At 46.7% G+C, this 16,241-nt stretch overlaps 1 protein-coding gene across 3 annotated transcripts in view; it reads left to right on the plus strand.

Annotated features, from left to right (window-relative positions):
* Nucleotides 1-14,806, plus strand: part of SEPTIN5 (septin 5) — an 86,946-nt gene extending 72,140 nt beyond the window's left edge. For all 3 annotated transcript variants that reach the window (XM_080985214.1, XM_080985212.1, XM_080985213.1), the window contains 5 exons: nt 893-994; nt 2,293-2,389; nt 10,617-10,752; nt 12,916-13,018; nt 14,606-14,806. In XM_080985214.1, the coding sequence (XP_080841340.1) occupies nt 893-994; nt 2,293-2,389; nt 10,617-10,752; nt 12,916-13,018; nt 14,606-14,662 (495 nt within the window). In that variant the 3' untranslated portion in view covers nt 14,663-14,806. The remainder of the gene's footprint in view (nt 1-892; nt 995-2,292; nt 2,390-10,616; nt 10,753-12,915; nt 13,019-14,605) is intronic.
* Nucleotides 14,807-16,241: the final 1,435 nt, after the last annotated feature.

Consider the following 16,241-nt stretch of genomic DNA (forward strand, 5'->3'; position numbering starts at 1 on the left):
CACCTTGAATTTAGCTCAAAACAGTGGGAGGGCACCGGGTTGGGGAAGGCTGGCTTGTAGCTCGCCTTTCAGTCATGTGATTCTCAAAGCAGCTTGCAAGAAACCAGTTGTAACAATGCTCTGATGTAGGGATGAGGGTGTGCTTCCTTTTTGGCCCAGACTAAATAATACTGGGCTCATTGGTCCATAGCTGTCAACCGTCCCTTGTTTGGTGGGAAACTCCCTTATCCCAGCGCCGTGTCCCGCTGCTGTCCCTTATTGATGATGTCCCTTAAATTTCCCGGGTTTCATGCTCACCCGGCTTGGGAGGGAAGCAGCAGCTCAGGGTCCTCCGCCGCGCGAGAGTGCCCGTGCTGGCACCGTCGTCCTGGCGTGAGGAGTTCCATCGGCCCTTCCCCGCCCGAGAGAGGGGGGGAGGGAGAGAGACTCTCGCCCACGGGCCTGGAGGTGGCAGCAGTGGTGGCAGCTGAGGAGGCGGCCTGAGGGAGGAGGAAGAGGAGGGGATAGGGAGGGACGCAGAAGGGCGGTGCTTCAGCGGCCATGGTGATGCCATGACCGCCTCATGCCGGATTGACAGCATCTGTCAATCCTACCAATGTATGTAACTCTTTACAATAGCAAAATCCCTTAATTTGGCTGCTGATCCCTTATTTTCGAGGCTGCTGGTCTCTTATTTTCAAATCTGTAAGTTGACAGCTAAGCGTTGGTCTGATGTGGGGGAAAGCAAGTGGTGTGTGGCCCCTGGAAGATTGCCCCAAAGGGAATGTGGCCCTTGGACTGGAAAAGTTTCCCTACTCCTGCTTTAAAGGTTTCTCTTTATGGCACCAGCCAAGTATTATGTTGTAATGTGAGTGTTCTTCCTGTTTTCTCCTTCCTGGATATTCCTGTGCAGATCAGGGAGGAGATCGACAAGTTTGGAATTAAAGTTTACCAGTTTCCTGAGTGCGATTCTGACGAAGACGAGGACTTCAAACAACAAGACAGAGAGCTGAAGGTGAGGAAGGGGCAAAAATATTTCCCATAATACTTGGTCATGGTTAGGGATGAGACAACCTGTCAATTTGGGGTTGTTTCAGCTTTTCATTTTGTCTGTCTTAAGTTTCCCGCATTTTCACATCAGTTAGCAATTTTATCGTAATGAAAATTCACCAGCATTTTAGTGCAAATGTTTCTGTACGGTTGCGAATTACTCGGGATGCGGCCGGACCTCCGGAACGGATCCTGTTCGCAACCGGAGTTACCACTGTACCCGTGTAGCTGAGTCTTTAAAAGCCTGGGACACAAATTTTCACAGCCCTCTAGCAGCTATGCTGGCTCATTTACCAGAAGTAATAATGTGTTTAATATTAACCCTGGAAGTGTATACTTGATTCTGAGCCAACTAAACTTCCTAGAGCAAAATATACATTAAGAGGCTTAGTTTGGTCAGAATTGAGTATGCACTTTCAGAGTTAACACTAACACATTACTTCCACCATAGCCACTAGAGGGCCATGAAAATTTGTTAAGTACTGTCTTTTTTGGTGTATAACACACCCATGTGTATAAGACGGCCCCTATTTTGGGGGACTACAAATTAAGGAATTAAGGGGGGGGGGAGATTGCCCAGAGTTGTTGAGCTTTTTTATGGGGGGGGGGGATTGCCGCCAATGCCAATCGCCTGCCGAAGCCACCAATCGTCTGCCTGCTTGCCACCAGCTGCCGCCAATTGCCCATCCAATTGCCGCAGCAGCAGCCAATTGCCAGCAGGCCTTGACACAGCCACCAATCACTCGCCCAATCGCCACTGACAATCTCCTGCTCATGGCTGCCACCAATCGCCCGTTCCCCCTCTGCACTATCCATTTATAAGCCGAACCTCAGTTTTTAACATTTATTTATAATTAAAAAAAACCTCGTCTTATACACGGAAAAATACAGTATATGTTGAATCACAAAATATGAATTTGGACACAAATGTTATCCTGTAATACCCACACTTGATGTGTGAACATGGTCCTCTCCCTCCTTCAGCATGTCAGGCAAACATCTAAAGCAATATGGACCACATCTGCCCGTCCAGATGTTATTGGACTCCCAGACCCATCACTCCCAACCGACACGGCCAGGGGTTGGAGCTGATGGGAATTGTTGAACCCTGGGCCAAGAAAACTGAGGAATCCCTCACTCTGCTTCCTTAAATCTTCTTTTCTTCCACTGGTCTTCTCCAACTGCTCCGATCTCTAGCTTCTTTCTGGGTCCATGTCTGACCATGTCCAATAAACCCTGAAATTATCTCTCCTCCCATTCCAGGAAAGTGCTCCCTTCGCAGTCATCGGCAGCAACACGGTGGTGGAGGCCAAAGGTCAGAGGGTACGAGGGCGGCTCTACCCTTGGGGAATCGTGGAAGGTGAGCCGTGTTCCTGGGAAGCGAGATGGCAGTCCTGGACGCTGGGTCTCCTAAAAGCTGTTTGGCCCTCCTAGCTAAATGGAACCTGCTGGTTCAGGGGCATTCTACCTCCGAGTGCCAACCCAGAGCAGAAAGCCCATGCCTCGGTTATTTATACTATTTAATTCTACTCTGATTTCTCCTATTAGCAGTCCCCCATGGACCAGAAGCACGACTCATGTCAACGAGGAGTTGTGTTTTCAGTGTGGTGGGTCCAGCGTTATGGAACTATTAGAAGTCAGACATTCGCTGCCTCTTACGGTGCCATCTCTGCAGGGCACCCACAAAAAAATTCAACGGGCCCCCTCAATGTTCCACAGCTGGGCGGGCTCCAGCCGTGGGAGCCAATTCCAGGTGGCCGTGGGTGATTGGACACCCACAAGAATATAATTCTGGGGGCTGGGCACCCACAGAGTCAATGAGAAGGCATCCACACTCTGCAGCCAGCCAGCGAGGCACCCTTTTATGGGTGTGTATGTGTCAGACATGGAGGCAGTGTCTCTCTGAGCCCTTCCCCGCAGAAATAGGGTGCCTCACTGACTGCGGAGAAGAGCCACCACCGGCCAGCACAACAGGGATGTGTGATGTCACATGCACATGTAATACAGTCATACCTCGGGTTACAGATGCTTTGGGTTGCGCAATTTCAGGTTGCGCACTGCGCCGAACCCGGAAGTACCGAAATGCTAAATTGTGCTTTGCGCATGCGCAGAAGCACTAAATCGCGCTTTGCATTTGTGCAGAAGCGCCAAATTGCGACCCGCGTGTGCGCAGACACAGCACTGTGGGTTGCGAACGTGCTTCCCTCACGGATCTGAGCGTCCACTGTAATGTTAATATAATAATTTATTATTTATACCCCTCCCATCTGGCTGGGTTTCCCCGGACACTCTGGGCGGCTCGCAACAGAATATTAAAAACACGACAAAACTTCAAACATTAGAAACTTCCCTAAACAGGGCTGCCTTCAGATGTCTTCTAAAAGTCTAGTAGTTGTTTTTCCCTTTGACATCTGGTGGGAGGGTGTTCCACAGGGCGGGTGCCACCACTGAGAAGGCCCTCTGCCTGGTTCCCTGTAACTTTTCTTCTCACAGTAAGGGAACTGCCAGAAGGCCCTTGGAGCTAGACCTCAGTGTCCAGCATGTGCAGGTTTGCGCATGTGACGTCACACATCTGCGTTGTGGCAGCGGGCACCCACAATCCTGAGGGCGAGGTGGTACCCTTGGCTCTAGCGGACCCTACTCTGACTGCAGCGAGCTCTGATGGGCCCTCCCGCTGCAGGTGAGGCTCTGTTGGAACCTGTGGCAGCAGTGGTAGGGCCTGACGGAGCCTGTCGCAGTTGCAACAGGCCCTGACAGACCTTTCGGAGGGTGCGTCGGGGCTCCTACCAGTCATGCCCACGCATTGGGCACCCGCAATGTTGGGAAGAACCCAGCACACCTGCTGCCTCTGGTAGGTTTCAGGCACCAGGTGAAAGCAGTTTTATTTCAGGAGACCTTTGCACCACCACAAATGCTGTTTTATTCTCCCGGTGTTTTAATTCATGTTCTAAATTTTGTATATCGTATATTTTTGTTTTTGCAAGGAGATTTAGGACCCAGGTGTGGTGAAGAGCAGGGTATATATATATATATATTTAAAATAAATAAATGAAATAATACTCTGCTTTTCCTCCCCTCCAACGGGGGCACTCAAAGCAGCTAACGAAACCCAGCAAACAATTAAGCAAGTAACGGCAACAAGCGCGTAACAACCACAGCGCTAAAAGCATGATATAAATACGGTGGTACCTCAGGTTACATACGCTTCAGGTTACATACGCTTCAGGTTACAGACTCTGCCTACCCTGAAATAGTGCTTCAGGTTAAGAACTTTGCTTCAGGATGAGAACAGAAATCGTGCTCCAGTGGCGCAGCGCCAGCAAGAGGCCCCATTAGCTAAAGTGGTGCTTCAGGTTAAGAACAGTTTCAGGTTAAGAATGGACCTCTGGAACGAATTAAGTACTTAACCCTGTTGATTTAAAGCAGAGTCTCGTGCCCAGCGGAAGGATGAGGAGTACGTGCTGCATACTCTATATTGCTTTATTTACAGTTCAAAGCTGGTATATTACAGAAAGACATCTTGCCTCTGCCGGAGCAGAAAATGCATCCTCTCTCCTCGACAGCTCGGAGAGAATCACACAGTGAAAAACAGGAAACCAGTGTACGTCACATCCAGTCTCCCTTTCCCGTGAGAAACTCCAACAGTACAGACTGTGGAATGTAAACACCTGTCTCGTGACAAGCCCTTTCGCTGCACAGTGAAGGAAAGCAGAAACCAACATCCTCCCCCTTTCTGTGAACATCACTGGGCAGCGTGTTCGCACAATATCAGTACAAACCCAACTTCTGCACATAGGTACAGTGTTGATCCCTTGATACAATCTTGGACAATACATCAGCAGGAATTTCATTACCTGGCATATAGGACACCGTTACGAGTCCCTTCTGAATACATTCCCTAGCATGCTGCAACTTTAATTGCAAGTGCTTCGTGCTTTGCTTACAACCTTCAGACTTCAGCAAAGCCAAACATGCTTTGTTGTCCTGGTAAACCTGGATTGGACATTTGACAGGAATTTTCATATCTTTGCACAATTGTACTAACCATTCACAATCCTTAAGTGAATACGATAGTGCATTCAGTTCGGCTTCACAAGTACTTAAACTAACTGTTGTTTGCTTCTTGCATGACCAATCAAACAGACCTTGATTGTACATGTAGCAAACTCCAGACGTACTTTTCTTGTCTGTAGTGTCACTTCCAAAACTTGCATCTGCAAATATCTCAAGACCACCAGACTTCTGATTGTTGAATCTCAGTCTGTAATGCATAGTGCCTTTCAAATACCGCGCTATGCGTTTCAGAGCTTTCCAATCCTTGACACTAGGATTGTTGACCTGTCTGCTTAGCAAATTACAGCTAACAGCAATGTCTGGTCTTGAACATCTGGCAATGAAGTTTAGCTTGCCTAGCACACTTCTGTACAGTGTAGTGTCAGAAAATGCTTCTTCAGTGTCATCTATCTGATAACCTGTTGTCATCGGTGTGTCTACAGGGTTAGCATCCATCAGATTTAGTTTGCTTAACACATCAGCAATTTTCCGTGACTGGTGTACTAGAATGTTACCATCTTGATCTCTCTCTATTTCCAGAGATAGGTAGTTGTTTACCTCACCAAGATCTTTCATGTCAAAGTGCTCTTTCAGTTGAGCTAGGGCGTTATTGTACATTGCGACATCTTTCCAAAAGAATAATAAATCATCAACATAAAACAAACAGTACAGTTTCTTTTGCCCCTCCTCTTTGACAAATACACATGGATCAGCTTTCCCTTGCTGAAAACCTAGAGAAAACAATACTTCAGTGAGTTTTGTGTGCCAACACCGTGCACTTTGTTTGAGACCATAAAGGGATTTCTTCAGAGCACAAACAAATCCCTGTTTTACCTGTACGCCATCAGGTGGAAGCATATAAAGTGATTCATCTAGAGATCCGTACAGAAAAGCTGTATTAATATCATGGTGACTAATGTGTAGATTTTCCTCTGCAGCTAGCTTGAGCATAAGCCTAATGCTTTCATATCTCACTGTGGGTGAGTAGGTCTCGTGATAGTCTTCACCTGGTACCTGTGCAAAACCTCTGGCTACCAATCTGGCTTTGTGTCTGACTATCTTGCCATTTTGATCTGTCTTCGCTTTGAAGACCCATTTGCTTCCAAGCAGTTTCATTCCTGGAACTACTGGAACTAGCTCCCATGTTTTGTTCCTTTCTAAGGAATCAAGCTCAGCCTTCATGGCATTTAACCATGGCTCAGCTTCCTTTGAATCCAAACCCTGGATTTCTTGGAAACTTGAAGGTTCAAATACCTTCTTGGAGCTTTTAACAGCTGTTACTGCTATCGTAGCAAACTCATCAGCAAATCTCTTTGGAGGTCTGCCTTTTGTGGCTCTTTGTGACCTGCGAATTAGCCTTAAGTCTTCAACACTCTCCTCTTCCTTCTTAGGAGAAAAACGACCTATTGTGAACAATGGTTCCTCCAATTCTTGATCAGAGCTTTCAGAGGGTCGCATAGAGGCTTTCGCACTCTTGAAATCCTCTGAATCACCCGATTCAGTTTCAGATTCAGACTCAGAACCTTCATCAGTGGGTGTGGGTTGTTGTGGTTGCTTTTGACTATCCTCAGTCTCATCACCGTCATCAGGATAACATTGGAAAATTCCCACATTCTCCCCCCACTTTGCATTGTACTCAACACTTCTCGTGAGCTTAATTGTCTTAGAGTCAGTCATCATTATTCTGTAAGACCCTTTCTGATAACCTAGAAAGATACCATGCAATCCACGCTTGTCTAACTTGGAGTTTTGTGGTGAGCGAACCCACATGTCAGAACCAAAAATCTTCATGTGTTTGATGTATGGCTTCTTGCCAAACATCTTCTCATAGGGGGTACAACCAATAGCTGAAGATAACCTGCGATTGTAACTGTAAACAAAACACGAGAGAGATTCGGCCCAATAACTCTCTGGAAGATTGGCATCATGCAGCAAGGTTTTTAACCCTTGAAGCAATGTCTGATTTGCCCGTTCCGCAAGTCCATTCTGCCATGGCGAGCGAGGACTAGACAAATCGTGTTGAATTCCTTTCTCAGTCAGAAAAGCTTCAAACTGCTGAGAAGTGAATTCTCCCCCGCGATCAGTGAAAAGAGTCTTTATCTTCTTACCGTGCACATTTTCCAACCAAGCACAGAATTCCTTGAACCTAGGAAAAGCCTCTGATTTCTGCTTGAGATTGTACACAAAAATATATCTAGAAAATGCATCAATGAGAACCATGAAGTACCTATTTCCACCCAAAGAGGGCGCTAGTGGTCCAACTAAATCAGCATGAACAACCTGGTATGGTTCTGTAGCTTGCCTACTAGACACCTTACCTTTCGCAGCCATTTTCACCTTGTTTGCTGCGCATGCTTTGCACTTCATGTGGTACCTGCAGGGTTTAATAGTCATACCTTCAACCAAGGCAGGCATTTTAGATACTGCCTCAAAATGCAAATGACCAAATTTTCGGTGAAAATCATGAATACATTCTGCATGCAAACTTTTGTTAGAACCTGCAATGCAACAAGTGTCATCCTTTTCAACATCATCATAATACAAAACAAACAAACGATCAACATATTCAGCATGCAATACATAATCATTTTTCTTTGTGATGATGCACTTCTTGTTCTTGAAGGAAACGTCAATGTTCCGCTCATTCAGCTGTCCAACGCTGAGCAGATTATGTTTGGCGTCTGGCACGTAAAGCACATTCTGTATCGATAAGTCCAAACTGTGAAGAACAACAGTTCCGTAGCCTTTACTGGGAATAGTGTGGTCATCCGCCTGGTGAATCGCACCTTCCTGCGGTGTAAAAGACACAAACAGTCTCTTATCGTTGCACATGTGGTGGGTCGCCGCTGAATCAACAACGAAGAAAGATCTAGACGTCTTCTGGACCTCTGCAACCTTTGGAGTGAAGCGTGAAACCATAGCCTTGTGCTGCGTTGTCCTAGACACCGGACCTTTGCCTTTGCCTCGGCCTTTTCCGCGCGATGAGCTTTCGCTGCGCTGTTCTGTCTTGGCCCTGGGATATCTGCATTCCCTCTTCATATGGCCTAGACGTCCACACGAGTAGCATTTCACTGCCTTCAAAGCTTTGGCGCCATCTGGTGGTTCCACTGCACTATGGGATGACGTCTGTGAAGACTCCCCCTTGCCCATGCAGCTAGCACCCCGGCGATCTGCTTCATTTAAAATCACGGCAGTTACATAGTCCACTGTTAGCTGAGCGGTTGGTTGCACAGCAATCTGGGTTGCAACAGACTCCCAACCTGAACCCAAAGATTGTAGTATCATGAAAGAATACACAGCCTCTGGAAAGTTGAGTCCTCTCTGTTGCAGCTCATGTCTCAGATTTTGCATCTCCATCAGATGTAAACGCACATCTCCACCTTCAGCAAGAGCCATATTATGCAGCTTGTTAAAGTAAAACATAGTGGACCCAGCTTCTGTCCTTAAGTGAGCTTCTCTCAAAGCGTCCCAAATTTCTCTGGCTGAGGTCTTATCACGCAATAGACAGAGCTCTTCTGGGGATACTATCAATGTAAGAGTTCCCCTTGCTTTGGAATCCTTAGCTTCCCATGCATCTGTAACTGGAGCTGGGGGGGTTTCTGTAATCACCTCAAACAAACCCTCTTTCCGCAGAATTGCCTCTGCATACAGAACCCAGTCGGCGTAATTTTTCTTGTTGAGCTTAGGAATCCCACAAGCATCCTGAAGGGCCATCATGACTCTGGCATTAGCCTTCAGCGTCATATATGCTGCTTTAAATCTTGCTGCGTCACTGCTGCAGCTGCTTTATTCCAAAAGCGCACTTAAAAGTTACTTTCGATTTCCCCAGCATAGTGACTTGTGCCTGGGAGCCTTTTGCCTATTCCCGGCAAAACGGCTTTGAAAGTTCAAAGTCCAGCCATAAAGCCATAAAGCCATTAACTAGAAGCTGGCAGGCTGCCCGGAGCAGTAGCACATACCTCATCAATCACTTTTACGCGCAGAGCAGATTCCGTTCCGATCTGTCCCTCTGCATTCCGATCCTTTGCCGGCACTCCGATTCGACTTCTGGGCCCATAACCACGTGTTGATTTAAAGCAGAGTCTCGTGCCCAGCGGAAGGATGAGGAGTACGTGCTGCATACTCTATATTGCTTTATTTACAGTTCAAAGCTGGTATATTACAGAAAGACATCTTGCCTCTGCCGGAGCAGAAAATGCATCCTCTCTCCTCGACAGCTCGGAGAGAATCACACAGTGAAAAACAGGAAACCAGTGTACGTCACATCCAGTCTCCCTTTCCCGTGAGAAACTCCAACAGTACAGACTGTGGAATGTAAACACCTGTCTCGTGACAAGCCCTTTCGCTGCACAGTGAAGGAAAGCAGAAACCAACAAACCCGAGGTACCACTGTAACACGATATGCTAAAATGGCAAGCAGCATCAATGGAATTCAGAGAGCCAATGTTCAAAAAACTCAGAATGTGCTTGTTGGGGAAGTTTTTAAAACAATCTCCCCCAACCTCTAGATCAGAGTCGTCCAATTAAATATATTAATTGTGTGAATTAAATAGTATTAACTATATTGCAAACTCTTTCATTTATGATGTGAGAATTAAATTCAGTGCACGGCCCGCAGGTTCTGTGTCAAAGTACTCTTGCGGCCCGCGTGGTCAGAAAGGTTGGACTGCCCTGCTGTAGATGCTGTGGACTCCAGCTCCCATGAGCCTCAGCCACCATGGCCAGTAGAGAGAGATGATGGGAACTGTAGTCCAACAACACCTGAGGGGCCAGATCTCTCCCCACCCCCCTGCTTCAGAGGCCTCTTGCAGGCTAGTGTTGGAGCATAACCCTGAGCCTTATTGTAATCTGATGAGGCCATGTGTATGTTCCCAATCTCTAACAGAGGGGATGTGGAACAATGCCATCTCGACTAATTGGAGACTTAGCAATTTGTGAGGATGCGAAGCTCATGATTGGACCTGTGGCGGCAGTGGCTCCTTTGGTGACTTCCACTGGTGTCTGCAAAGTGCCTCATCTGCCCTAATAATAATAATAATAATTTATTTATACCCCGCCCATCTCGCTGGGCTTCCCCAGCCACTCTGGACGACTTTCAACAAAATATTAAAATACAGTAATGCATCAAACATTAAAAGCTTCCCTAAACAGGGACCAGCCTCCACACACACAAACGCACATGCACACATGCGTCATATGCAATTAAAAAAGCCGCGTCCCCTTGAAATTGCATATTTCTTTTCATGGGTTCCCCTAGGCATGTCAGAGGAATGTGTCTGAAATGAGCTAACCGGTGGATTTCCTTCCACCACAGCTTAGCTGTGCTTGTCACGTTTATTCTCTAACACAGTTCCTTTTACAGTCAGACACATTTGTGTGTGTGTGTGTGTGTGTGTGTGTGTGTGTGTGTTTGAAATAACTGAATACGGTTAGGATGTAAAGGGGGATTCTGGTGCATACATTCCCCTCCTTACCCGAGATTTGTTTCTTTGTTGCTGTGTGCCAAACAATGTCTGTTGTTGCTGCTTCCTCAGTGGAAAACCAGGCGCACTGTGACTTTGTGAAACTGCGGAACATGCTGATCCGAACGCACATGCACGACCTGAAGGACGTCACCTGCGACGTTCACTACGAGAACTATCGGGCGCAGTGCATCCAGCAGATGACCAGGTAGGGTCCACCTGAGGTTCTGCTCCCTCAAGGGATGAATGCGTCTATGTGAATCAGCCCTTAGAGCCATAGCTGTCAACCATCCCTTATTTGGTGGGAAACTCCCTTATCCCATCGCCGTGTCCTGCTGCTGTCCCTTATTGATGATATCCCTTAAATTTCCCGGGTTTCAAAGGAAGCAGCTCCTCTCCCTCCCTCCCTGCCGGCCGGGGAGGAGGGAGGCTCCAACTGTGTTGCTTGGCTGCGTTGCTCACCCAATAAGGAGTCTAAGAACGACTGGGGGGCTTGCATGCCTTGCATCGGCCGCGTTGCCTGGGGACTCGCCTTTGCTCAGCGCTTCCCAGCGGAGAGGTGATGGTGGTTTTCCTTGCCGCACCCCTTTGCCGGTTTGCTGCTCTGTGGGAACCACCACTTGAGGCTTTGTTTGGCTGCTGGGCTGGCTGGGCTTTCTGCCTTTGGCTCGGGAGCTGGTTGACTAAAATCCCTTATTTTGGCTGCTGGTCCCTTATTTTCGAGGCTGCTGGTCCCTTATTGTCAAATCTGTAAGTTGACAGCTATGCTTAGAGCTGTTGTTGTTGTGTGGCAAATGTCTTCTGAAAGTGGGATGATTTCTCTTCTGAAAATGTGACATGCAACATTTCAGCGAAGGGCCATAGCTCAGTGGTGGAGCCTTTATTTCTCTTTAATTCAGCCCTTTACTTAAAAACATGAGGACTAGAATCTTTATTTCTTCTTTGTTGTTACCAGCCATTTGCCTCGGATTGAGATTTTTTTTTACAAAGTAATAATCATAAATAAATAAGAAAAAAAATGTGCACCCCACCACCGAGACCATTCCATTGTAACTACCCAACCTCCCAAAATTTTAACACCTCTGGTGATGGTTTGACCCCTTTCTGTTTTAACAGTACAAATTCTACAAACAGCCTCCATATCTCCTCAAAATCATTTCTCCTGCATGTTCCCTGCCTTACCTTAATGGCACATGTGAATTTATCATTCATAGCTATATCCCACACCTCTTTATGTCATTCTTCCATTTTATATTCTGCTTGCCCCTTCCACTTCCTGGCTATAATAATTTGTGCAGGTGTCAATAAATTTGTGAGCAAGTCCTCCATAGCCTGCGAACCTTCCACCCCATCATAAATTGATAATAATGCTACTGCTGAACATTTGGTCAGCTTTAACCCAGTGATTTCTGTTATCTCCTTAAACCAGATTGAGATTTAAAGTTGATGGTTGGCTGGATGAGTGAATCAACTATATATTTTGGAAAACTGTTCATTTGTTCACTATGCATTTGGGCATAAACCACAGAAGGTTGGCGGTTCGAATCCCCACAACAGGGTGAGCTCCTGTTGCTCAGTCCCAGCTCCTGCCAACCTAGCAGTTCGAAAGCACGTAAAAGTGCAAGTAGATAAATAGGTACCACTGCGGCAGGAAGGTAAATGGTGTTTCCGTGCGCTGCTCTGGTTTGCCAGAAGTGGCTTAGTCATACTGGCCACATGACCCGGAAGCTGGACGCCGGCTCCCTTGGCCAGTAAAGCAAGATGAGCGCCGCAACCCCAGAGTCGGTCACGACTGGACCGACCTAATGGTCAGGGGTCCCTTTACCTTTACCTGTAACTAAATCTTGCATGGTGGCACTTGAAATCAAGGAGCAGGCTTCCATCCATGTTTGGACACAATCGGACACCATTTTGAATCAATATGGTGAACTGAACCTTTCAAGCCTGCACTGTTTTCAACCAAATTTTGCATGGCGGTTCCTGAAATTATGGAGAAGGTTTTCTTCAAAACTCCCCCCCCCCAATGTTTTGATACAATGGGACACTAGTTTGAATCAAGATGGCAGACTGAACCTTTTAAAAATTGCACTGATTTTAACCACAGATTTAAACTTTGCACTGATTTTCTGTTGTTGTGCTTAGAGCTCCCAAGCAACAGCAGGTCCAAGATTGTTGGTGAATGAATGGATAAATGTTGCAGGGGGACATTCTTCTTTTCTGGGATGGTAGTGGGAAAAAGAAATTTTGTTAGAAGGGTGTCTTCTGAGAACTTTTGACTCGTCACTACTGCCATAAAGCAACCTCCTGGATTGGAGAGTTAATGAAACCCACCTTAATTCCCTCTCCCTTTTTCTCCTGCTTATGTTTTTAGCAAGCTGACTCAGGATAACAGGATAGAGAGCCCCATTCCGATTTTGCCGCTCCCAACACCGGATGCGGAAACGGAGAAGCTGATCAAGATGAAAGATGAAGAGGTAAGGAGGCATTTCGCTATTGGTCTCTCTTGAGACATCACCCAAGCTAGCTATCTTCTTCTTGAATTTGGAGCTGTTTGTGTGTGTGGTAGTTTTGTCGTGCGCTGGTGTGCTTTGCCATTGTTAGAAGGAATTTCTGAAAGGCGGCGTTCTGTCCTGGATCTTAGGGAAGTTTTTATGTCTGATGTTTTGTCGTTGTTGCTGTTGTTGTTATCATTATCATCATCATCATCATCATCATCATCATCATCAATTCTCTTGGGAGCTGCCCAGAGTGGCTGGGGAAACCCAGCCAGATGGGTGGGGTATAAATTAATTATTATTATGATGATGATTAGGCAAGCCAACTGAAAAATCACTTTTTTTGGCGTTTTTGTAAAAAACAAAACAAAACCCTCAACAATCTTGGTGGTCCCCTAAAGAAAAGCTCAACCATTTTGGGGTCTTCCTAAAAAAAGGCTGAACAACTTTTCGGGTGTCTTGGTTTTTACTTTTTCAAATATGGCAACCCTACCATTGTTTACTCTCATCTTGAAAAAGGATCAAGTGTCGTGCTGGATCAGGCCAACGGACCTTCTGGTCCAGCACCCTGGCTTATCAATTAACCCAAAGCATATTAGCGTACTTAGGAAAGTATATTAAGGGAAAAAAGAGAAGAAGAAGAAAACCTCACTCATATTAAGTCTTCAGAACTTCCACAGTCTTTGGTGTTGGTAATAAGTGTGTGTCGTTTTGTCATCAGTGACAGCACAGGCACTGTCCAATAGGTGCAATCCCAAAGTCAACTGTTTTTGAAGAAGGCTAACATTTAACCGGAATGACACAGGTGGTGCTGTGGGTTAAACCACAGAGCCTAGGACTTGCCAATCAGAAGGTCGGCGGTTCGAATCCCCGTGATGGGGTGAGCTCCCGTTGCTCGGTCCCTGCTCCTGCCAACCTAGCAGTTCGAAAGCACGTCAAAGTGCAAGTAGATAAATAGGTACCGCTATGGCGGGAAGGTAAACAGTGTTTCCGTCTGCTGCTCTGGTTTGCCAGAAGCGGCTTTGTCATGCTGGCCACATGACCCGGAAGCTGTACGCCGGCTCCCTCGGCCAATAAAGCGAGATGAGTGCTGCAACCCCAGAATCGGTCACGACTAGACCTAATGGTCAGGGGTCCCTTTACCTTTACCTTAACATTTAACCAGCAGCCTCCAATAGCAATGTAAACACCAGGTTCCCATCAGTCAAAATGAGAGTGGTGCGTGTTCATGTCTCTAGGTAAGAGTGGACTTTTGCGCTGCCTGAAAGTGCAAATTTTCCATTGTTGCCAGTGTAAGTACTCAGAGTCAGATGTTGAAGGTCTTATTCCTTACTCCACTGCACAAGTTCAGCAACACCATTTTCTTTTAGGACTCAGGGGCTTGTACTATAGCACTGAAGACTACAAAGCCCATGATGCAGTGTAGAAATATAATCTGCCTTGAAATGGGGGGCAGCCTGGCGGCGGGGGTGGGGTGGGGGAGAGAATATTGCTGGAAAAGTGGAATACCAATGTTTCAAATAAACAGCGTAACCTCTCCCCCCTCCCTCTCTTTTCTTCCTACAGTTGCGTAGAATGCAAGAGATGCTGCAGAAAATGAAACAGCAGATGCAAGACCAGTGAAAAAAGGAAGCTGGGATGGAAGTTGCGGAGGAAAGGATCATCCTTGTCACTGTCTGCAGTTCAGCTGGAATCGCAGATGCTTTAGGAAGGACTTTCCTGTTGCAAAACAAAACAAAACAAAAACAAAGAGACTTGTGAGCAAGAGCGGCACCCGTTCCCTCCCTTCCTCCCTCTCTCTAATTCAGGGGTAGCCAACGTGGTGCCCTGCAAACACTGTCGAACTGCAACGCCCATCACAGGAAGTTGGCAGTCCAGCAATGGCTGTAGGACACCATGTCAGCTACTCCCTGCTCTATTTCGATCGTAGCAACGTCTGTTAGTGGGAAGGCGGGAAGACGAGAGGGGAGAGAGGTCACTTGCTGTGGACCTCTTCCACGATCGGGATATTCCCTGCTGTCCCCACTCTTTCCTAGATGTACTAAACTGTTGTTAAGGAGCATTCTGGTGTTTAAAACCAACCAACCACCTTTTCTATGGCACATGGATTTTGAGGACTCTTGTGTAAAATGCACGTTAACTGTTTACTTCTAACCAAGGTGCTGGGACCCTTCTCCTCCTCCTCTTTCCAGCTCTCCCCACCCCCCATTTTGTCCTCAAGCTTTCTGAGGTCACGGCAAGCTTTTGCAAGAAGGCCGACGATACCTCTGAACCAAGTGCTGCTGACAAGAGCACCAACCAGCCTGACCTCTTGCCTAGGACATCCCTTGGTCTTCTCCCCACCAGCCGCTTTGAGAGGATGAGCAAAAAGTTGGTTGGGTGTGTGGCGTTCTTTGATGGTTTCTCAAAACATTCCTGACATGATGATGATGTTTTTACTAAGAATCTCATGGCTCTTTTTTGCACTACGGGGGGGAAGGACTTAAAAGACCTGCTGGCGAGGGATCCTAGTAAAAAAACAGCTCCCACTGCCCTTGTTTTAGGTGCGTTGTATTGAGTGATGTACAACTGTTGGACTTCTTGCAGAGGTAAGGATCTGCAAGGCGGGAGTTACTTTGAGGTTTAGCATCATCTTGGCACGCTCAGCCCATGCTTTGCCTCTCACCATCCATGGAGCAAATTTGGATTCCTAGAGAAATGTGTTAATTGGTTTGTACGCTGTCCAGTGGATTCCTCTAGTGAATGTCTCAAGTCATTTTTAGGGATCTAAAAAATTCTACCCGAAAATGGACTTGGGATGGGAGCAAACCATGGTATTTTGCTAACCTGGGACTGTGTTGTGTGGTTGTGGGCTTCTAGAAATATGCATTGCTTCAGTCTGGGCCACTGTGCAAATGTCTGCTGCATAAAGAGTTAGCGTGAGTCTTTCTCAGTTGCTCAGTTGCGCTGCATCATGGATTTTGTAGTCTGGAGGCCAGCACCCGACGCTCACAAGGTTACAGCTACGAAGTCCATGATGCAGTGAGACTGAGAGCAAACTACACATGCATGAACTGAGGAGATGTGGCTATAGGATGTATGGCATCACAGATGGAACCAGCTGAGATCTGAATAGGGGAGGCAGATTTTTTTCTACTGTCGCTAGCAGTTGGCAGTCTTACGGCCAGAGATTATTTATACACCTCGCACCCAGAAGTCCACA

The sequence above is a fragment of the Podarcis pityusensis genome, assembly GCF_964106645.2.
Source record: "Podarcis pityusensis genome assembly, chromosome: 16".
In the NCBI taxonomy this organism is placed as follows: Eukaryota; Metazoa; Chordata; class Lepidosauria; order Squamata; family Lacertidae; genus Podarcis; species Podarcis pityusensis.